We start from the raw sequence: 24,108 nt of genomic DNA, 5'->3' as shown, positions 1-24,108 counted from the left end.
CTGTGAAACCAATGGGTATTATCTATTTTTTCCAATCTCCATCTCCCAAAAAGTCCACACAGCTGATAGGAGACTTCAGCTGCTGCAGTAACTGATTAGCGCAAGGCTGTGCAGTGGCTCTAACCCTAATCCTTGCTTGTATAAGAACAGTGTGAAAAATACAGTACATTTCCATGAAGAAGCCACCATAAATCAGAATGTATGTGTATAGTTAAATTCTTATACAACATAAAATACTAAATTAAGGGAAGGTTGAGGTAATAAGTCAAACACTCCAAATGTAGGAGAAGAGGGAAGAGAGGCACAGACATTGAATGTACCAGTTACATTGGAGATTCAAATGTGAGAAAGCCTGGCGAGGGTTAAGATTTCAAAGTATGTTTGTTTTGAGAGAGAATAGCACTTTGGCCATGCAGCGCACACACATGGCGAGCTATGTACAGAGAGTGAGCGACATGCAAAGACCTGCCTGTGGCCTTTGTTATGAATGACAAATAGCTGTAAACACATAATACACTACACAGGGCTAGAACTGCAGCTCTCCTAAGAGGACATTCAAATGCTTTAACTGCTAAGATTATCTCCCAACTTTGTTCTTGCAATTCGTAAGGATTCAGTGAATAATTTTTGAAGGTACTTCATTTGCTACATACCTGGAGAATATAGGATGAAGAAGGAAGAGATCCTACAGGCAAATCTAATTTGTTGCACACTTCTGGTTTGTTCAGAGAGCATTGTCCACCCTGTCCACCAGATGAGTTATATAGGCCCTCTTCAGTCTGATGCCTGACTTTTGAATGCCAGCCATTCGTGACTTAACATTATTTTAAATTAGTTTTTGTGGTATGTGATATATATGGTGGTAGAGTTTTTTTGTCTAGCCCTGTAAGAATCATGACATCCTTCTTTTTAGTTCAGTATCAAACATATGTGTTTAGCACCAAAAATATAATCTGAATGGATAGTATTTATTCCACCAATTCATGTGAGGTTTCTGTTATTTTTTTCACATAGTAATTACTGATACATTATTCTTAAGAACATCCCTAAAGTAAGAATACTGTTTTTTATTTACCAGAGTGTTATATATCCAATTACATTTTATGTACTTTGTTTTATGAGACAACTGAAGCTACAGACAGGCATCTCCAAATTTTTCCACTACCAAAAATGAACCCTCTTTCTATAATGGAATTTCCCAGCTATGTTAATTCAGAATCTTGAATACTGTCTGTGGACTGTGCGGACAAACACTTCAGGGCATCGTAATTAATTATTCTAAGCCACAGAACAGTGATTTTTTACTATTCAGAGCTTGTATGGCAACATGATCTTCAACATGAGTTAAGTCACTTAAATAAAGATATCACAGTGTTCACTGCTTGTTCAGCAATTTAGACAAAGGTCACCAGCATATCTATATGAATCAGGAAGGTAAATCCTTCCCTGTGATTTCAATATTGACTCAAAAAGATATGTTCAATTTGGAATGGTTCAGCAGCTTTAAGCAATGATCTTAATGCTAGCACCATTCTTCTGTAAAATTTAGGCTGAGCTCTTACTTCTCCTATCCCTCTTTCACCTGTAGTGAAGCTTATGTGGGTTATTTTTAGTTATTGTTGTTGTTGTTTGGGTTTTAACCAAAGTATGAAAAAGTATGAAAATACACCTCAAACCACAAAATACTATCCACTTAATTTTGTAAAAGACATTTTAAAATTCTGGTCTCTTATATACAAGTTATGTGTCTGTAAACTGCTTTCTTTAGTTTAAACTAGCTTCTGTTGCAACTATTTTTAAACACATCATTTAGAGAGATGACTAGAGGAAAAATTAACCGTTTGGCAAAAATTTGTTGTATTACTTATTTTTTGCTGCCCTCATGTGGCTATTTTGAGTCAGTTTTTGACCTACTCAGGCTAGTATAATTGGCAATATTTTGCTGTACTTAAGATGGATGGCTGATATGATATTGCATGTATTACTATTGTGTTTTCCTTAACTATTATCTACGTTATTCAGCATGCTTATCATGTGCACTATTTTGACCAACTGTGTATTTATGACCATGAGTAACCCTCCGGACTGGACAAAGAATGTAGAGTAAGTTGCATATATTATTTAAAGATAGCCATGTCTCAGTTCCTCAGGGAGACAATATACCAGTAACTGCGGTCATGTGTGCTGGCTGGAAATATCATGAGATACTATTTCCTCTCTCAACTACATAGAAATGTTGAATAATTATTCAAAACTCCATCTGGGAGAACATTTGGGTAGGAAAAAAAAAAAAAGAAAGTTATTTACAGATATTGTTGTACTTGGATTCCACTAGTTCTCGCATGTTTTAGCATTTTCTCTTTATCTCTTCATCATATTCTCTTCATGGTTTAGCATCTACCCCACATTTTTACACCACTGCATTAATAGCAGAACCATGGCTGTCTATTTGTAGATATCAGTTAAGGACAACATTTAAGCAAAAGTATTCCTGAAGTAAGACTTCAGTGCATGATTGTATTCTTCCTTTTCTAGACTTTATACTAGACTGTTTAGATGTTAGTGATTCTGACAGTATCCAGTATCTTATGGTCAAAACATTCTTGGGTTACAGTAACATATCCAGCATTGTATAATTTTAAACTGTGTCGCAGATAAATTTTTAATATATGTCATTTATTTGGTAGTTTTATTTCTTTTGATTTATGCACAAGATCAGGACCACTGTCCTGAACATGTCAACATGTCACAACTAATGCATATAAATACAGAAATATGTACAATGAATATAATGTATTTTTGAAGAAACTGCTTATTTACTGCTTTCTTTTCCAGTTTTGAAATTTAAAAAAATCCTTCATTTGATCTTAAGATTTCTAACAGAATGCAGATATAAAACGTTGTTACTTACTTCAATTAAATTTTCTAATATTTTCCAGGTATACGTTCACTGGAATATATACATTTGAGTCACTCATAAAAATCATTGCAAGGGGCTTTTGCTTAGAAGATTTTACTTTTCTTCGAGATCCATGGAACTGGCTCGATTTCACTGTCATTACCTTTGCGTAAGTGTTTGTTTTTTGCTTTTTTTCTGAAAGTGAAGGCCAAAAAGGGCATGAAATTAGTATCAATACATATCAATTTTGTCAAATGGAAATTCTTGTACAGATTTACTTTATCTAAAACATTTTTCACATTCTGATATGCATATTTTGATGTAAACATAAATACTGCAGAAGCCATTAGTCCAGTTAGTATTAGAGAGGCTAATTTCATGTCCTGCATTTTTTCCTCTGAGCAGAAAAGGAGCATCCCTTTGACTTCATTCTACAAATTTACCAATCTAGTCTAGATAAAATTTAGGCTTTCAAAGTTAAATCACTGTGATTCACTTCAGAGACATTTAACTTAACTGAAGGCTCTGAAAGCATATTAACACAAGGCAAACTGCAGTGAAAGGTAAACCTCTGACTGTTGCTATTTAATTTTTTTGCTAAAAACGCCAAAACGGTCTTGATGAAAGACCCAAGTAAGTAGCATAAACTTTGCCTAAATTCTGAATAACTGTGATTTAATCCTACAGGTATGTAACAGAATTTGTAAACCTAGGCAATGTTTCAGCTCTTCGAACTTTCAGAGTATTGAGAGCTTTGAAAACTATTTCTGTAATCCCAGGTAAGAAGTAACTGGTGTAAGGTGTTAGGCCCCTTGTACCTCCCAACTGTTCCTTTTTATCCTGTCATTGTGTTTGTGTGTGAACTCCCCTATTACAGATATGTGACAGAGTTTGTGGACCTGGGCAATGTCTCAGCGTTGAGAACATTCAGAGTTCTCCGAGCTTTGAAAACAATATCAGTCATTCCAGGTGAGAGCTAGGTTAAACACTGAGGCTGAATTTAATTCACTAAATTCATATTTTTTAAACATGTCTTATTTTTTTCCACAAAAAAAGCAGGAATCAGAAGATATTGGAATTCACTGAGATCTCTGATTCATTGCTTTTTAACATGAGCTCTTTCCTTTTGAAATCAGCCTTTGAGTTTAACAGATTCTTGCATGAGACATTGCAGTACACAGTGTGTGTGGTTTGCATCTTATGATGTCAAGCTTTCTTCTCCACATTCAACAAATACCAGTTACCCTGAAGTTTTCTTACCCATGTGTATTTTACCTATATGATGTTATGTGGTACTTGTTGTGAATCTTTGTGTCTGTAAAATAGAACTGTTTTAAATGTTGATTTAGTAATGAAGATAAAGGAATAAGATAATAAAGAATAGCATGGGCATTGCATGGGGGATTTATTATCTTAAAATTCTGCAATTTTCCAAACCATCTCCAGTTTTATAGCATTAAATTTTGATAGAATTTCTTGATAAACAGGATCTTTAGTACTGTATTCTAAATCTGGTATGTTATAAAACTGTTAATGGCAAAGGTTTGGGGGCAAGAGGTATTGACAAAAAAAAAAAAAAAGAAGACCTATGTGAGATTCATGTACAGCATGAATAACAAAGTCACTTGTTTTAGTATTAAAACAAGTATTTTGAAATATATGCAACTCATTCCATTCACAGTTTCAAATGAACATGAACTCCAGCTATTTATTCATCTTCACAAGTGAAAAAGCTCTTCACCAAAGTGTTATTTCACAGACATTACAGTCATTTACTTGGGCTTTTGCATGAAATCTATAACTTTACTAGGAGACGTCATTTTTATGCTTTAAAAATATTTTGAATATCAGAATAAAAATTCCTTTACATTTACAGGTTTGAAGACTATCGTGGGAGCCCTAATTCAGTCTGTGAAGAAGCTCTCGGATGTTATGATCCTGACTGTGTTTTGTCTGAGTGTATTTGCACTAATAGGGCTGCAGCTGTTCATGGGCAACTTGAGGAATAAATGCCTGCAGTGGCCTCCAGAAAATTTTACTCTGGAAACAAATATTACTTCCCAGCTCAACAGCACCATTGGTGAAAATGGTACATTGGTTAATTCAACAGTGGCTCCATTTGACTGGAAGGGGTACATTGAGGATGAAAGTAAGTATCGTCAGCATAATTCTTATTCAAGAATGTGGCTGACTCAGTTCTTAGAAAGAAGGAGAAGGAAGAAAGATACTTTAGTTAGAAAGGATTTAGTTAGTGGTATATTCTCTTTCTCATCAACCTGCTCCAGTGGCTGGCAGGGAAGAGGGAAGGAAGAGCATGATCTCTCTTGTTGATACATCTTTTTCTCAGATCTCTCTGCGAAATCCACACTTTCCCTGGGATAGACAGAGGTCCCAATGAGTTCCTAAAAGAATAGTCTTAAGCATTTTATATCCCCATACCCCAAAATAAATTCAGAATAGACTACTGTGTCATTTCTGACAGATGACATCCAGTGAGGAATCCAGAAAAGGAGTCCTCAGTATTACCACCATATACCCATTCTTGTGCTTCTCTGTCCTCATTATTAAAAAGGTTTATTTAAGGTCTAACATAAATCTTTCTGCTGCAATCTAAGCTAATTGTTCTTATCAACTTCACCACAGGCCTGAAAACAAATTATTCCCCATCATTAATCAATGTCTCAAAGGTATTCAGAGACTATTTTCATGTTGCCATGGCCTGTTCTCTGCTCTTTCAGTCTTTTTTCTATCACCCTTTTCTCCTAGGATTTATTTCCTAGACCTAGATCTCTCTTCTGGATCCTTTCTTGTTCATAAACATTCTTTATAAAAGTGCAGTACCCACATCCAGGCTTTTCACCTCCACATGAGGCCTGCTAAGTGGATTGGATTGCTAAAAGGAGAAGGATTGCACATAGTAATTTATACTTCTGCTTTGTATATCCCAGGCTAGTGCTTGCCTTTGTTTACAATTGCAACATCATTAAATCATGTTTAGCCTGTGGCCTACCTGTCTCCCGAATCTTTTACAGGCATTAACCTTATTAGGTTCCCACTTTGTATTTGCACAGATCATTGTTCCAGCCTGAATAGCACCCTATTTTTACTGACCATCTCTCCAACTGTCCTGAATCTTTTAAATGTTGCCATCTTCCTCAAACTCACCTGCCACCCTTATGAGATCAGTATCATGCACAGATTTGACAAGCAGACTTCATCCTCTAGATCAGTTAAATTCTTCAGTAGTGGAAAACTCAGAAAAACCTCCTCAGAAGTCATTTTGATGCATTTTTCCATTTTGATAAATTCCCATCATACAATTTTCTAAACAGTTCTGCTGATACAGAGCCGTTTGGCAAACTGAGAATAGGCAAACAAATGTACTTCAGCACAGTTAAATGTGAGACTGCAAACCTAAGTTCCCTGTCCTAAATATCAGTGTTGGACAATTCATGTCGAGACAGGTTCACATGCACCAGACTGTAGCTGGTGGCATACATTGTCTCTTAACAGTGAAAGAACTGAATGGGAGAGAGAAAAAGAAAAGGGAGAGGGAAAGGGAAAACTGAAAACAGTGGACAGCTGTGAAGAGAAGTGTTGGGGTTCCCAGGTGAGTCTTCTCCCCTGGGTGCCCTTTCTAGTGCAGGCTGATTGCCACATAATACTTTTACCATAGTAACCATATATTTTTTTGATTAGGATCTGCTCTAACTCCCTAGATGTTTTTCCTGCTTACAGAGCTATTAGCACTATTTGGAACACGCTTTTGATCAGGGCAGGTGCTGCATGGCTGGTTCATTTTTATGCTCATACATGCATGTTATTAGGTTACCTAATATAAACCAAAAGCTACAAGCAAGAATAGGCTGGGGAGAAGGGGGGTGGTTCTCACACAGGGGAATTGCTTCCCGTGAGTACCTGCTGTAGCAACAGTGTTAACAGGTACTAACCATGAGAATAAAAGCACATCAAAAAAAACAGCAGGAGAACAAAGGAAAAATAGTGCCACAGAGGCTCTGCAAAGCACTGGCAAAGCAGCTTGCATGAAGTGCTGCAGAGCTGCAACAAAGGCAAGATATAGAAATGCAGTTGGAAGGCCTTCAGCAAAGCACCTAAGACGCTTTGGAGCAGCCAGGACTCTGAAAATTAAAACTAAAACTCTACAGCCAAAAAGCTAAATAGTATCCTGTTCGCATAAATAAATTATTGACTAGGAGGCAGTGTTACCCCTGTATTTAGCACCACTGGAATACTATAAAAAGTTCAATTTAGATGGAATGTTAAAAAAAATGGAGAATGTGCAGAAAAGAGTAGAATGATTAAAGGGTTGGAAAACATGCTTTATACCAAGATAGACCAGGAGCTCAACCTGCTTAACATATCAAAGAGAAGGTTTAAGGGGTGATTTGATTACAGTTGAAAAAAACCTCATGGGGAACAGAAATTTCATCATAGACATACCTTTGATCTAGCAGGCAAAGATATAATGGGTTCAATACCTGTAAGTCAAAGACAGACAAATTTCAAATAGAAATAATTCTAACCATCATCACACACCTGATCAATGGCTGTGATTGATTTCCATCTTAATTTCTTAAGTCAAGATGTAATCTTTTTGTGAAATTCACTTTACTTAAACACTTGAATTCAGAGAGATCCCATGATATGGTGTACAACAAAGGTTAAGTAAGGTCTTCAAGGTCAAACTTCATTTTCTGTGGTTTTTTTTTTTTGGTTGTTTGTCTGTTTTTTAACAATCTATAAACTCAATCTCTGATTTCATTTGACTTCAAGGAGACCTGAAGATCCTGAAAAATCATGCTGCATTAGTTACAGAATATACTTTAATAAATGGCTGCTTCAACCTTTTGTGTATTTACACACAAGTTCAAATCTATTATGAAATTATGAGTCTTACTATGAAGTTAATAAGCTTGTCCTTGCTTACAGGCAGTTTCACAAAGAAAAATGATTTTCTCACAGCTTCCTGTTCTCTTTTTCTGGGTGGGCAGATGGAATACAGAAATGGTTCTTACACTAGGTTCACTTAAGCCTAGTTTCAGTTAAGTCTTCTTCTTCAGTAAAAAGAGTGTTACCTGGAGCTCAGAGAAGTACAATGGCACCATCTCACAGGAATACTACATTTTTTTATTCCAATAGTTGTGTATGTTATGCAAAAATAGGGTACATAAGCCCTAAGTTTTCCCTTGAGGTCATTTTCAGAAATGCCATTTAAGAGAGACTTTATGTAAGCACTACTGGCATTAGCGAGCCAAACATTTTTTTTTTCCCCGTTCTTTTTCTGAGATATCAGATCTGATAAACTTAATGCTAAATCCATTTATCTTGCCAAGTTTGCCATAAGCAATTTTTTTCCGGGAAATAAATCTTGCACTGACTAATGAAACACATTCTTCGGTTATTATTTCCTAGATAGCATATTTGTTTCAAGATATGCTGTGGTACACAGAGGGGAGACTGCAAGAGTAATTCTGAAATCCATCATTGCTTCTTATAGAATTATTCAAGTGATGTTCACATTATCTACTCTTCTGCTGTACTTTGCAGCTCAAGTCCATGAGATCAAAATATTTTGGCTTAGCAAAATCTCCTGGGATGTCCCTGTGCCAGCTCTGTTCTTTCTTTCCATGTAATTGAGTTGAAATATCTATTTTCTCTTTGCCTCTGCATTTTCTTAACTTTTTAAATGGCTTAAGAAAAAATATATTTTCTTTTAGTGCTTTTAATTTCTTAAATGAAGATGTTTAGTTCATCTTAAACATATTGCCAGTGAGTCTTCTCAGAAATAGATGGAAACAGCCTAAATGAAGTAAATGATGTGGATCAGATAGATAGGTGTGGATCTCTCAGAGACTGAGGCTGGTAGAGAAGACAAGTCCCCTGCTCAGTAATTTGAAAGGAGCAGAAAGAAGCTGTAGTTGGCAATGAACAGAGGCCCCTGGCGTGTGCCTGGAGTCTGGCAGAAGGGTGGGGGAGAGCCTGAGGGCCAGCCCAGGTGGTCTCCCAAATGTCCCAGTGCAGTATCATTAGTGGAAATTGAAGGGTTTGTAAGTGCTGACCCCACCACACATGAGTTTGGTTCTGATCCAATGTTGCAAATGCTTCTTACGTAAACCTCCTGCTTATCAGGTGCCATATGATTTTGCAAGAACTGCAAGGCTCCTACTTTCGTTTGTGCTGGGTTTCACAAAGGTTTCATCTTTGTCCTATGTGCTGGGTCTGGCTCACAACTATTCACTTAGGAAGCAGTCAGTGTGAAACATCTCAGTATCTGTTTTATGTAATAACAGTTATGCTCAGTCATTACCCTAAGCTTATGCAGCCAACTGTAAATTCCCTTAAAGTGAAGTACTTGCCCATCAGGGATTTTTTCATATTTCCCAGTCAAAGAAAATGAAGCCAACCATATGTCTTGAATTTAGTGAGAAACTTTTCACATTACACTGGCAAAATACCTTTCTGAATTTTACATCTATTAGGGTCTTATGCCATTCAGCCTGAGTTGTTTTAAAAAATTTCCTGTTCTGCTATTTTGAGCATTTGTATCTGCCATCCTGAAAAACATGGTTGTACCAGAGTATTCAGAGAAAGCCCGTGTGGCCATTGCCTGTGGAGCTGGCAAGACCACCATGCTCCATGGCATATCTTGGATAAACCTCAGAACTTTAACACAAGCCCTATTTCAGCAGTTCAGCTCAGCTGCAGCAGTGCTGATTGCGACTGACTGCCCCACGTATACTCTATCCAGTCTGGTTTGCATTATCCCCAACCAGCTGTTATGTTCCAGCATGTTTTAATCATGATTAGCTGACATCATGCAGAATAAGGTTTCTTTCATATGGGTCAGCTGTGGTCAGCATCAAGTCAGCTAACTTTGCTATTTACAGCTGGGTTTCGGCACAGTGCAGTTCTGCAAAGCATACCAGCCCAGCGTGACAGCAGCAGCACACAGGGTTGTGCACTTTGCGCAGCACAGAAGATTGTACCCTGTATGCATGATTAGATACTGAAATTGTGTTCTTCACAGACTGTCAAACAAAATCTATGTGCAGCTGAAAAACCTAACTTGCCCAAATGGTGAATTTTGCTAACAGGATGAGAAAGATAAGAGATGCAGCTGGCTTGGGTATGGTGTACCTCCTGCAGCAAACCACCATGCTGAGCCAGTGACTCGTGACACCTCTTCACACCCAGCACTCATTAGCTTCTGTAGTGACAGCATGTGCAGCCACAGCCAAGTCTAAGCTCAGCTGCACCAACAGCATTTCAGATGAGATCAGTTTAAGGGAGACTAGCAGGCCAGTTCAGTGGAGCAGAAATCCAATAGGGGTTTAAAATTTCCTCAGGAAGCAAAAAAGGAAACACCCTAACTCTGAAGCAGCTGTGCTTCAGAAGCACTGGAAGGAAGATGGGAGGGTGCTCAAGGGAGTAGCACTACATCTCTGGCATGTGCTTGCAGACTTCCTCAGGCAGTACTTCTGGTCTGTGCTGGAAATGGGACACTGGGCTGTGTGGTCTGACTGTACAAATTGTGTCCTGCCTGTGGCTAAATGGTAAGCTTTGCTACAGGAGGAAGCTCCTTCTGTGATGAGTCTTTCAAAATAAAGAGCTTAGCTACTGTAGGAGTCTGCTTTGAGGGGAAAAGGACAAATTCAAGGATACAGTGAAAGTACATATTAACAGATACAACTTTTTTTCCTACCATCTCTTTATTCTTCTAAGAATGGACGGTCGATGTTGTTGCCTATACCATCTAAAAAGTCTTTTGAAAAATACAGGATTACTATACAGCTTATGGGCTGGTTAGCTACTGAGTGATTTGGTGGAAACTATCCAATTTCTCTTTCCTAAGGTGATCAATAATTGCATCATATACCCCTAAAACCCCTCTCACACAAGTCAGTGACTGTTGCAATTAATCAGTTTAGATGTATACCAGAGCCCTCATACCAGTCAGCAAGCTAATTGCAGTGTGTAAGCACCTGTAACAGTTGGAGCCATTGGCAGCCATGTGGTTTTTTACAGAACTCACGTATAACTGTCACAAGCATTTGTAAGTGACAAACTGGAACCCTTGGCAATGCTGATCAGAAAGTTTCCCTCCTTAAAATAAATTATCAGTATCTTTTTTTTTTCCAAGTACAATTTAATTATTGTAATAAATAAGTGTAAAATATAATTTCACAAAGTGTGATTTAGTTCAGTGATCAGTGTGAAAGGAGAACAGTGCATATCACCTTCACACAGCAGCACTTGTCAGGATTTTTAGTACATTTTAGCATTTTAACAGAAGGCTGTGAGAGATGGCACTTACTACAATTCATAGTGGTATTTACTCTGAAGTTACACTCCTGCTGAAAAAAATAATACAAGGTGTTTAAAATTGCATCTGAAATCACCTTAGCGTTTTTAGATCTGGATTATGTATTTCAGAGAGCTGTAGTTAAAAAAAAAATAATTATTTTTTAAATTCTTTTCTAAACAGGTCATTTTTATTTTCTGGAAGGGCAAAATGATGCTCTGCTTTGTGGAAATAGCTCTGATGCTGGGTAAGACCATGTTTCACAGTATTATTTCACAGTGTTCAAACTAAATCTGTCTTCAGATGTGCACGGTGGGATGCAGGGGTGTTATATTTTGAGTGACTACATTCTTTCACATAAGAAGGAATATTTGATTTTTACACCAGACTGTGGATTTGGATCCCCAATCGCAATGGAATCAGTGGATTTCATTGACTTTGCTGGATTAGTTAATGATCTTAGTATTTGCATGGCTGAATTAGAAATCTGATATTAGTATTTCCTGCCAGTATGTAAAGTAACAGACACCACAGCTAGAAAACGTGCTATTTTCCAGCTCCAGTTGCACACCGGAGTACTAACAGGTTCAAGAACAGACAGTAGAAAATATTGACATTAGTTACAACATTAATAATTAAAGAAATTATTTGGATTATGTTTTAGAAGTTTAAACTTTTCACAGTAGGTTTGGTTTTGTTTTGTTTTTTTTTTATGTGCCTTTCCTGATTAATTTTTCTAGTATCGTTTAAAATAATTCTCTATTAAAAGTTACATATTCTATTATTTATAGCCTGATCCACTATACAAGAACAATCGACTTTCTAATCCTACTCTTCTTCTGGACATTCCAAATGATAAATACCAAAATACCTATGTAAGGTTAACACCCAGTTTGTCTTTGCAGGCAGTGCCCAGAAGGGTATACATGCGTGAAAGCTGGTAGAAACCCCAATTATGGCTACACAAGTTTTGACACCTTCAGCTGGGCTTTCTTGTCACTGTTTCGCCTGATGACCCAAGACTTCTGGGAAAACCTTTATCAACTGGTGAGAATTTTTTTATGGATAATAGACTAAATATGTTTGCACCAGTAATGCAAGAAAATCAAGTATCTTATGTTATCTTAATTTTCACAGAATGAAGAACGGAACCGTTGTTAACTTGTTCTTGCTTATAAATCTATTCTTACTTCCAGACTCTACGTGCTGCTGGGAAAACATACATGATATTTTTTGTTCTGGTGATTTTTCTGGGCTCGTTCTATCTGATTAATTTGATTCTGGCTGTTGTTGCCATGGCCTATGAAGAGCAGAATCAAGCAACCATGGAAGAAGCAGAACAGAAAGAGGCAGAATTTCAACAGATGCTGGAACAGCTGAAGAAGCAACAAGAAGCGGCTCAGGTATACCTTACGGTGCAATACAAAAGAATATTAAAGAAATTTTTCTAGAGATATTGAACCCCTGTTTTTTGAATTTGGAGACAGAAACTGCCCTGCTGGGTATTCAACATCAGAGTTAGCTCAGAGATTTTCTCTTCCGAAATAAAGGCTTTTTACTGAAAACAGTTGAGGCATAATCAAGAAGGAATATTGAAAACTAGAAATACATTGTTCATTATGTTTTTCTTTAGTCTGATGTCATCAATACAGTGTATTAGACTTCTGCATTTTAAAGCTATTCATGAAAGGTGGAAGAAGGCTAATACCAAAGGCTATGACCATATTTTTAGAATATTCTATGAAAAGTGTTAAGACTTAAGGGAGTTGGACGAAAAATTCCATATAAGTAAAATTTTAAAGACTGTCTTGGTTTGCTCAATGACACAAATTAATTCTGCAATGTGGCAGGCAGCAGCAGTGGCAGCAGCAGCAGCAGTAACAGCATCTGCCGAGTCCAGGGAGCCCAGTGCTGCAGAAGGAGCTGGTGGGCTCTCAGAAAGTTCCTCAGAGGCATCCAAATTGAGCTCAAAGAGTGCAAAAGAGAGAAGAAATAGACGGAAAAAAAGAAAACAGAAAGAACAGTCTGGAGGGGAGGAAAAAGAAGAAGATGAATTTCACAAGTCTGAATCGGAAGACAGCATAAGAAGGAAAGGTTTCCGATTATCTATTGAAGGCAATAGACTGACATATGAAAAGAAATACTCTTCTCCACATCAGGTATTGTACATAGATATTTTTAGTAGCAGCATATATTTAAAGCGTCACAGGCTGTTACAAAACTACTTTAGTTTTCCTAGTACAGTAATATGACCCTACCGCTTAAAGAAGGGAAACATTGAGATTTTCATTCAATTTTATTATTGTTGTCAGTGTCTGACAGAAAGTGCAGTAGCTGCTAGGCCAACTTGTAAAATAATAATAATAATAATAATAAAAAAAAAAACAATGAAATGTAACTTCATATCCCTATTCTTCTAAAAGCATTATTCAAAAATCATATTAAAAATATTCTCTAGTTGATTCTGTGTTTTTTTTAGAGTGATTATATCTCATCTATACTTATTAAACCTTAACAGTGTTTTTTCATTATGATAGCCTCACCTTTTCCTCGTGCTTTAATGATGTTTGAGTTTGGTTCAATATGTGAAGGATGCTGCATATAAAGAAGCATGTGCATGTTTTTACTTTTTGCTTGATGGGTATTGTGCAACTACTCAGTAACTTTAGTGGACATTAAGAGCAAGGAGTGATCAAAACTGTTTTTGTCTTAACAATCCATGAGCAGAGGTATTTATATCTGCAAAATATAATGAAATACATACAGATGTTTCATAGCAGCATTTACCTTATGGGAAACATATTAAACAAAACAAAATAAAAAAAACGTGATACTAATAACAATGCTAAGTTTGAAGGTTTCAGCTAATAATTATAAATTTTGTTTGCCTGCAGTCTTTGCTGAGCATTCGAGGCTCCCTGTTTTCTCCAAGGCGCAACAGCAGAACAAGTCTTTTCAGCTTCAGAGGTAGAGCAAAGGACATAGGATCAGAAAATGACTTTGCTGATGATGAGCACAGCACTTTTGAAGACAATGATAGCAGAAGAGATTCTCTCTTTGTGCCGCGCAGACATGGTGAACGGCGTAACAGTAACATTAGTCAGGCCAGTAGGTCATCCAGGATGCTGGCAGTGTTTCCAGTGAATGGGAAGATGCACAGCACTGTGGATTGCAATGGGGTGGTTTCCCTGGTTGGTGGACCATCTGTTCCTACATCGCCTGTTGGACAGCTTCTGCCAGAGGTGATAATAGATAAACCAGCTACTGATGACAATGTAAGAAAGTTTTAAATAGCTTAGGCATCATGGCTTTTTCTTACTGCACCAGCCAGTGTTATCTACAGAATGGAATCCTTGGCAATGCTTCCTGGTTGGTCAAGCTGTGAATGCTCCTGCATCTTGTAAAATCTTTAATAAGTAAAACAGATAAAATAGGTTTGCAACTCAAGCTTTTTTTTTTTTTTTTTTAACTAATATTCTTGTAACTAACAAATGCTATTTGCAGTTTCCACACACTGAAATATTAACTTGCACATTCACAAAAGCACTATACTACTTTAGTGTGCTATACTTTATTTTTGCTGCTATAAAGGTCCATGGCTGTAGTCCACAAAATCAAAGCTACTATACAACTGAAAATTGTATACAAAAATGTTATCGTATATCTACAATAAATATGACACTGCTACTACCACTTTATCAAAATTAGCATTATCAGTTAATTTTGATAACACACTTCTATATCAGCTCCACTAAAATATAAGAAAGTAGTCAATTCTTTATTATCATTCATTCTTATATATTTCCATCCTTTGCTGGTGGAGTTCAATAGTTTAGACAACAAGTAGTTCATTGGAAGATCACATTTCTACACACTCTACCAAAAATACAAATGTCTGTGTGAACATATGAGCAGCACATATTGCTGTCACTGTGTATATACATGCAGGTAAGAGAAGAGGTCTCTAAAATAAATGTCTTGCTTAGTTCAAAATTGTCTACTAACATTAATCAGAAATATACTAGCATGAGGAAGCATGAGGAAGTCATACTTTTCTTGCTACAGTTTGTCTAGCGTAAAAGACTAGTATGTTATAGGAAACTGAATTCTGTCAGCAAGAGCAAGGAAAAAATACAGTTTGCAAAAATTTTATACAACCTTTTGAATTCAGTCCTTTTCCATTTGTTTAAATAATTTTTCAAAGCTCAAAGGAAATAAATGCAAAAATTAAGTGAATAAACTCTTGCTAACTCTTGAGCAGCAGGTAACTATTGCCTAATACATTTTTTTAATTATTTTTAAGATACTAAAAAGTAAGAAAAGTCTGACATTATAAAAATTGAAGTGCACGAAGCACGCATACATGCATATTAATGACAGGGTTTTATACAATATGTACTTATTTTATTACTGAAACATGGTCTCACATATTATTTTTTTTTTATTTGTAGGGCACCACTACAGAAACTGAAATGAGGAAAAGAGTATCAAGCTCTTTCCATGTTTCTATGGACTTTCTGGAAGATCCAGCTTTAAGAGAAAGAGCAATGAGCATTGCTAGCATCCTTACAAACACAGTGGAAGGTGTGGGCTACTCATAGCTTAATACTTAATACCTGTTTTTTTCAATAAGCATCTGAAAATATGAGTTGAAACATTAAAAATTATTTAAAATATCTCAATGAATAGATACTGTTCCACAAACGAACAAATATTTATCAAAGCTCTATATTCATTGAGGTTATTACACAAATAAGCATTTTTAGTTCATTGTTTTGCCATTATATATCTTGTGATCATTAGGACTACGGCGTTGTGTCTGATGGTCATAACTAAGAGGATGCTTACTCATATTAATTAAAGAATTATTGGGCACAAAAAGACCACTGAACGTTTTTCAAATATATGTTACTGTTGCTAAAATATATGCATATTTTAGCAGTTATATTTATTCAATTACTCTTTAAAGAAGTGCTACTATAGGTGATAAAAAAGTTTTTGGTTTTGTTTTTTTTCTTGAACTAGGAATGAAAATTATGTTGAAAAATTTTACCTAACTACCACAATTTTGAAAGTAAAATATTTACATAATAGAACAGCAAGTTTGAGGAACAGTCTGAATCAAGGAACAATAGAATACATAATATATAAATTGGTACTGATGTGAATAGTGATTGAAATATAAAGAAGTTGTGCTTATAGGGGGTTAATCGATAACATTACAGATGGTAATTAACTTGACTGATACAAGTAATGTAGGCTTGAGATGTAGGTTAGAGTAATCACATACTTACTGCTGTGAACTTTGATTTCCCACAGAACTTGAAGAATCAAGGCAGAAATGCCCACCATGTTGGTATAAATTTGCAAATATTTTCTTGATCTGGGACTGCAGTCCGCATTGGTTAAAAGTAAAGCATATCGTCAACTTAGTGGTAATGGATCCATTTGTTGACTTGGCGATTACTATTTGCATTGTTTTAAATACACTTTTTATGGCCATGGAGCATTATCCGATGACTGATGAATTCAATAATGTACTTTCAGTTGGAAATCTGGTAAGTCTATTGTCTTTTTATGTTTATAATTTTGAAGGAAGTATGTCTGAAATAACTGAAAGAAGGAGTTTAACAGTGTTGTCTTGTTGTTGTTGTTTTTTACCTCTTTAGAAAGTGAATTTACTGGCCATTTATTGCTCTCCAGATAAAACACAACATTTTTGGAAATTTCACTGTCAACCCTGGGTCACATAACTTAGGATTCTGTAAAATCACTATTTTCCAGCGTTCCGCAAAACCAGATTAAATATTTAAAAAGGGGCCCCAATGCTACATTAAGTAAAGTCTATATTAAATAGAAGTTGATTTATCTAACTACTAAACCAGGAAATGCATTACTTCCATGAAAAGCACACCATGGAAATAAATGTAGTATTTCATTTTCAATCAATACAATACAAAAGTGTAAATTATGAATGTGTTTTTAATTGCTTTCCTCTTGTTACTCTGTTTCCTGAGCACAGGTTTACAATCACTAGAAGAGCCATTTAAAGGCATTTCTAGAATTTTCCAGGCTAAATGACTTTTTATGTGGATACGTGGATTGGTTTCTTTATATGTTTTATGTAAAACTAAGAAAAATATCCCGCAGTACTTTTTCCTCTCATAGTCTTTACATTTTTTAGAATCATATAATTAGTAAGATACCTTTTTGTCATGTTGTCAACTATATTTTCTCCCTTCTACTTCAAAAAGATACATTATTAAAGAATTCAGGAGTTAATTTTCTGTAGCTCTGATGCTTTTGAACTGACAGGTTTGATCACAGCAAAGCGTCTGCTGCTGTAGTCCTACTTAGTCTCTTATTTTAAGAATGGATTTCTTACAATGTGATTTTTAATAATCCTTGTTTTGTAATGAAGAAAAAATAACTCAGATCATGTAAATAACTACAGGATTCAGAAAGGAGAATTAATAGACAAACATATAGCTGGTTTTCCTGTATTTAAAATAAGGGATATGAGTTTCCTAGTAAAATGAAAAATCTTGTGTTGAAGCAATTTATAGTCTTTTTCCAAACAAATATATATATTTATATATTTATATTATTTATATAGATATATATATATATTTGTTTGGAAACATATATATACGTATATATTTAATGTGTATATATATATATATAATATACATACATTTTGGTGAATATCAGACTACAAAAAGAGTACCCTATCAATACATGCCCTGAAAAATAGTCCCTCCCCAGCTTTCCTGTAGTGCCCTTTTAGGTGTACTTGAAGGCCACTATAAAAATCTTTCCAGTGCCTTCTCTTCTCGAGGCTGAACAACCACAACTCTCTCAGCCTGTCTCCACAGGAGATGTGCTCCAAACCTTTGATCATTCTTGTGGTCCTCCTATGGACTTGTTCCAACAGGTTAATGTTCTTCTTAGACTGGCGGCCCCAGAGCTGAATGCAATACTCCAGGTGGGGAGTACTCCTTGAGAACCTCACCATCCTGATGGTTAAGAACCTTATTCATATTTTCACGCTGTATTTATTCATTCCCACCTTTTACACATTTGTTTTAATCCTCTATCTTAAAAACTAGTAACTTTTCCCTCTCTAGTGTTTGCATCTGTGATGTATTTAAAAGCAGTAGTAAAATCTATCTTGAGCATTGGTGTTCCTAGGCAGAGCAAGTCAGAATCTGGTCCATCTCCTGATTATCCCAGTTAGATTCTATTCTCTTTACCTGTTCCACTTTCTATTCAGCCTTCCTGAAAATGGATTATCAAAAACAAGAGAAGAGAGGAGAAAGGAGCATTCCAGACCAGGGTTCAGCCAGCCTTTAACAGTGGCTTTAGTACTTCTCTTTTCTATAGGATTTTTTTCTAATACTCAGAATCACAACAGCTCTCTCTCAAAGCTGCTCAGAGTTGCTACTTTGGCAACACCTAAATATGATTCCTGCTTCATTCATAATATTTCATTTCAAAATAAGAAACCATTACCTGGAATATCATGTTTAAAATGGACTCTTAAATGCTATTTCTGACATTAAAGTGATTGAGCCAATGAGCTTCACTAAACTTACTGGCAACACCTATGTAGAAGTTCCTCAGCTTCTTCAAGTTGTTGTATCTCAGTTGATTCCCAGCTGTTATTAATAGTCTTATCTGTATTGAACTGAATGGGATTCTTGCAGGCTGGAGGAGCAAAGGAGCTCCATCAGGAGTCAGATTTGGCCTCATTCATGCTGCTGTATAATGTAATTATTATACCAAAAATGATGTTATGCCATGTAATTTCTTGGAAAGCATTCTGGTTTATGTCGTGAAAATCAAATTAGGGATATTGTTTGTGCAGTACAAACAATATCCTTGAGAAAGTCCATATCCTGACAGAGTTGAAATTGGATTCTAAATGTTATAAAACAGAAGTTTATGTAATTTCTTCAGTGTAGAATTCAATTAATTGGAAAAAAAAAAATTACTTGGTTTGTATGGCCTTTTTTAAGGTAAGGTGGTCATAATAAATCACTACAGTGAACTGTTTTTAAATATCAGTTTTGGAGTAGCCCAAACAACAGCTAAACCTGTAATATTATATTTCACAAAAAAAATAACCAACTGCATTCTGATTTCAGGTCTTCACTGGAATCTTCACAGCAGAAATGTTTCTCAAGATAATTGCAATGGATCCTTACTATTATTTTCAGGAAGGCTGGAATATTTTTGATGGTTTTATTGTAACCCTTAGCTTGGTTGAACTTGGTCTTGCAGATGTGGAAGGACTCTCAGTTCTTCGATCATTCAGATTGGTAAATATACATCAATTGCACTGATTTTTCAATGGGGTTTCATTTTTTTTTTCCTTAAAAATGTGCACAGCTTCTCATGACACTAAGCCTTAAGTGTCTTTCATTATTACAAATCCATATTTGTTGTGGTATCTTACTGTCTTCAGTGGGAATTTATAGAAATCAAGACAAATACATAGCAATGGGTGCCTAAGCCTAATTCCAATTTATTTATTATATATACATATTTTAAATATCCTGCTATGCAGAAACAAATAGATTCACAAGCTAGATGTGTTGTGCTCTGATTAGCACCACGGGAAAAGATCTACTCTGCAAATACTTGTAGAAAAATAGCCTAGTTGATTTTAAGAGGTATGCAACAGATTTTAAATTCACTTTGATTGGTAATTTCTTGAGCCTTGGATACAAACTATGCTTTAAGGATATCCAACTCTAACTTTGCAAAATTCGTGACCGACCCTTCTATCATAACACATTTAGAAAAGAGGATAACCTATCAACAGTCATACTCAAGGCATATTTTGCAGTAATATCTTTCCATTAATTATCTTTTAAATATCTTTGTGTCTTTCTTACTCATCCTAACATTATTTTTTTTTTCCTTCCAGTTACGAGTTTTCAAATTAGCAAAATCTTGGCCAACACTAAATATGCTAATAAAAATTATTGGTAACTCTGTGGGAGCTCTGGGAAATTTGACCCTGGTGCTGGCCATCATTGTGTTCATTTTTGCTGTGGTTGGGATGCAGCTGTTTGGAAAAAACTACAAGGAATGTGTCTGCAAAATCGCAAGTGACTGTGTACTTCCACGCTGGCACATGCAAGATTTTTTTCACTCTTTTTTGATTGTATTTCGAGTATTGTGTGGAGAATGGATAGAAACAATGTGGGACTGCATGGAGGTTGCAGGCCAAGCCATGTGCCTTACTGTCTTCATGATGGTCATGGTGATTGGAAACCTAGTGGTACGTAATCAAAACATTAACAAAAAATTATTCAGCAACAGAGTGGGTTCAATTCTGAAGTGAACTAAGTGCTCTGGCTCCGCTTCAACAAAACACTTAAGCAGGTGGTTTCAAGCAATGCTTAAAGTTAATTTTAAGAGCTTTTCTGGATTGAGAACAAAGTATTCTGCACCTTACAACATCAAAAGGCTAAGACGTAATGTTAGAGTGAGCACTTAGTCACTTCTTAATCTGTCTTTTGGCTGTTTGTAAATATTTTCTGCTTCAAATAAATTTAGATTATGTTCTCTTTATAAACCATTTGCTGTATTTTTTTATTATTATTATTTATCACATATGATTAGTCACCTAAATCTAATTTCTGCTGTGTGATGGAATAAGTTAATTTTTTTTATGATGCTGAATAGCAAATTTGTTATCTCCACTTTTAGGTTATAAGGTTTTTCCACCAAAATGGTTCTTTACTGTCTGGATTTAAAGACACATTTACAGATATTAGTCAGTCGTAGTAATATTTTTGAATAGTGAACAGGACCTGAGCAAAAAACAAACAAAACAAAACAAAAAACTTAGTTTTTCACAGAGAATAGAAATAATTTTGAAGGTGCTTTTATTTGGTTGTGGTGAATTATTGTAACATCAGTCTTCAGTGTCACTAATATGAGCCTTTTTATTTCTTTTTAATAAAGTACATGTTCTTTGTTGAGATAAACTCTAGAATGTCCTTCCTTATTTTTCTGCAGGTACTGAACTTATTTTTGGCCTTGCTATTGAGCTCTTTTAGTGCAGACAACCTTGCTGTGACAGATGATGATAATGAAATGAATAATCTCCAAATTGCTGTTGCAAGAATGCAGAAGGGCATAGATTACGTGAAAAGAAAAGCACGTGAATTCATCCAAAAAGCTTTTGTTAAAAAACAAAAAGCTTTAGATGAAATCAAACCACTTGAAGATTTGAACAACAAAAATAGTTGTATTTCCAACCATACAACTGTCGAACTAAGCAAGGACCATGACTATATTAAAGATGCAAATGGAACAACTAGTGGCATAGGCACAGGCAGCAGTGTGGAAAAATACATAATTGATGAAAGTGATTATATGTCATTCATAAACAACCCAAGCCTGACTGTGACAGTGCCCATTGCTGTGGGTGAATCTGACTTTGAAAATTTAAATACAGAGGAATTTAGTAGTGAATCAGACCTGGAAGAAAGCAAAGAGGTATGTAGATATTTTGTGCATTTCTCTGTGATATTTTGCATGTTTTTATTTTTTTTTTCAGAAAAAAAACAGTGTATTCAGTTCTTCATCGTTTGTTATTTTGTCACTTCTTTGTACACAAGCAAAAGTGTATAAAGGAGAGTTTAATTCTTGAATTAAATTTTTAATTAATTAAGAGGGTTAAAAATTACAGTAGTTCCAGGAGAAGATAGGATGCCAGGGAATGAGGAACCAAAACAATCCATAAAGACTCCTTATGGCCCGTATTTTGTAATTGCAACAACTGGTGGAGCAGGGTATTGCCTTAGCTACATGCTTATTCCACGAGAAACTTTTGTTTGCCCCCTGTAACAAGGGTCCCATTAGAAGTGACACACATTCTCTCTGCCACTCAAAAAAATCCTCCTCTATGTGATGTTTTTTTTGTGAGCAGGAATAAACCAGAAAACATAGAAATAGCTAGACTAGTATTTCCTTTAGAGAATGGAATTTAGATTTTAAAATTGTCAACTCTTTAGACCAATAAAAAGATTCCAATAAAAAAGAAGATTCAACCATAAACATTTCAATATACTTCAAATCCCTTAGTTGTTAAAACTGAAAAATGGTATCAGCAGACTAGAACATCTTATGTTCCTAATGGAATGTCAAAGCAGGCTAGAGATACAAAACCTTGTTGAGATCTGTATTTTTAAAAAACATATTACAGGTGTAACTGTTCTTTTACATGACTTTGTGGCTATTTTAACAAAATAATTTCCATTGATATACTAACATAACTTGCAAAACAACTACACCTTCAGCAAATTAGAGTGTTGATATTTTAGTCAAAACAGAAGATTCTTTCCAGACATTTAAGAAGAATAACTTTCTTACTTAAGGAACCTTAAACTAACTAGTTTCCATTCAGTTAGCAATCTTGTTTCTTTGTGGGATACCGGCCACTGCTGTATTTCTTCAACATTGTAGTACTTCAGACACTCAAGTTTAGGCTAGCTGAATTTTATGCTGCTGTCACTTTGGTGTGCCTAAGCCCTCTAGTGTTCCCTACAAAAATCTATTGCTAAGCTAAGAACTATCTTTGGATCCTCTCCAAGAAAGGAGACTGGTACAAAACAGCCTCTTCCCTTGGGAACCTATTTCAGAGCGTTGTTCTCATTTCCCATTGAATATCTGAAGCATTAATATTTCTTTTCCTACTAAATATTTTCCAAAATGTCCTATAGGACATAATAGACTTTGATTCAAGCTTCTGAATTGCTGCCACAATGGATGTTATAACAATTTCTTTGAGCACACTATCAAGAACTTGCCCTGGCTGAAAGAATTTCTAAATAGAACAAAATTTAAGCAAAGACTCATTGGAGAAAAACAACCACTGGTCATCTACTCTCCCCATAACTGCCTTAATGCTGGCTGGTCCAGTCTTCCAAACCATCAGAGGGCAGATGGTCAAATGGAGGAACACAAGCTGTTTTATGACTGAGTGGTGAAAACACTCAGGTTACGAAAGCTTTATGTAAGTGTACTACCTAATCATCCCCTTGCCAGATAGAAAGAGAAGTAGCGGGCATGCTGCCTGTAGGACCAGCCTTATCTTTCATTCCTTTGAGAAAGCACCATGAAATTTCTGATTTTTCCCACAGAAACTTATGAAAGAGCAACTCTGTTATATAGTCTTCCATGGGAAGAACGTTCAGCGTTGCTGTTTTGGATTTGAGTCCAACTCCTTATTTTATATTGACTGTTAGTACAAAAGAACTGTAAAAGAGAAATGATGAACAGCTTTCTTTGGCAGCCTTTGAATTAGCTGAGTTTTAGATGAGAGCCCACTTAGAAAAGACTATATGTACTCTCCACTTCCAAGGCCAGTGGGAACAATCAGAGGAGTTCCAGCTGGCTTCAGACCACATTGAGCTCTTCAGCACCATTCCTGGAGTTTTACAGTGCTGGCCACGATCCCTTTTTCCTGATTGGATCAGCTCTAAAAGCTTTTTCTTTTTCTTTTTCTTTTTCTTTTTCTTTTTCTTTTTCTTTTTCTTTTTCTTTTTCTTTTTCTTTTCTTTTCTTTTCTTTTCTTTTCTTTTCTTTTCTTTTCTTTTTCTTTTCTTTTCCTTTTCCTTTTCCTTTTCCTTTTCCTTTTCCTTTTCCTTTTCCTTTTCCTTTTCCTTTTCCTTTTCCTTTTCCTTTTCCTTTTCCTTTTCCTTTTCCTTTTCCTGCCTCCAGCTGTGTACCCTCTTTTTCTTTAGCAAACTAACAACTTAATTATCTTAAAAGTATAAATCACACCATTAATTTTGAAGAGCTTAGTTTTAATGTGCAAAAAGTAGCTGAAAGTAGCATGACAGAAGATTTGCTTCTTAGTTTTAAT

The 24,108-nt window shown here is 35.7% G+C and overlaps 1 protein-coding gene across 8 annotated transcripts in view; it reads left to right on the top strand.

The window, feature by feature from the left end:
* Positions 1-24,108, top strand: part of LOC310901352 (sodium channel protein type 1 subunit alpha) — a 99,605-nt gene that overhangs the window by 41,090 nt on the left and 34,407 nt on the right. For 3 of the 8 annotated variants that reach the window (XM_083840713.1, XM_083840712.1, XM_083840715.1), the window contains 14 exons: positions 2,014-2,103; positions 2,940-3,068; positions 3,587-3,678; positions 4,776-5,048; positions 11,406-11,469; positions 12,128-12,269; positions 12,419-12,625; positions 13,073-13,381; positions 14,117-14,464; positions 15,674-15,806; positions 16,542-16,780; positions 19,370-19,543; positions 20,155-20,511; positions 21,255-21,737. In XM_083840713.1, coding sequence (XP_083696839.1) covers positions 2,014-2,103; positions 2,940-3,068; positions 3,587-3,678; positions 4,776-5,048; positions 11,406-11,469; positions 12,128-12,269; positions 12,419-12,625; positions 13,073-13,381; positions 14,117-14,464; positions 15,674-15,806; positions 16,542-16,780; positions 19,370-19,543; positions 20,155-20,511; positions 21,255-21,737 — 3,040 coding nt within the window. Of the gene's footprint in view, positions 1-2,013; positions 2,104-2,939; positions 3,069-3,586; positions 3,679-3,776; positions 3,869-4,775; positions 5,049-11,405; positions 11,470-12,127; positions 12,270-12,418; positions 12,626-13,072; positions 13,382-14,116; positions 14,498-15,673; positions 15,807-16,541; positions 16,781-19,369; positions 19,544-20,154; positions 20,512-21,254; positions 21,738-24,108 lie in introns of all 8 variants that reach the window. The other 5 variants (XM_083840710.1, XM_083840716.1, XM_083840709.1 and 2 more) reach the window with 3 other exon arrangements.

This window comes from Anser anser (assembly GCF_964211835.1).
Source record: "Anser anser genome assembly, chromosome: 6".
NCBI lineage: Eukaryota > Metazoa > Chordata > Aves > Anseriformes > Anatidae > Anser > Anser anser.
This window is presented reverse-complemented; position numbering and strand designations above follow the sequence as displayed.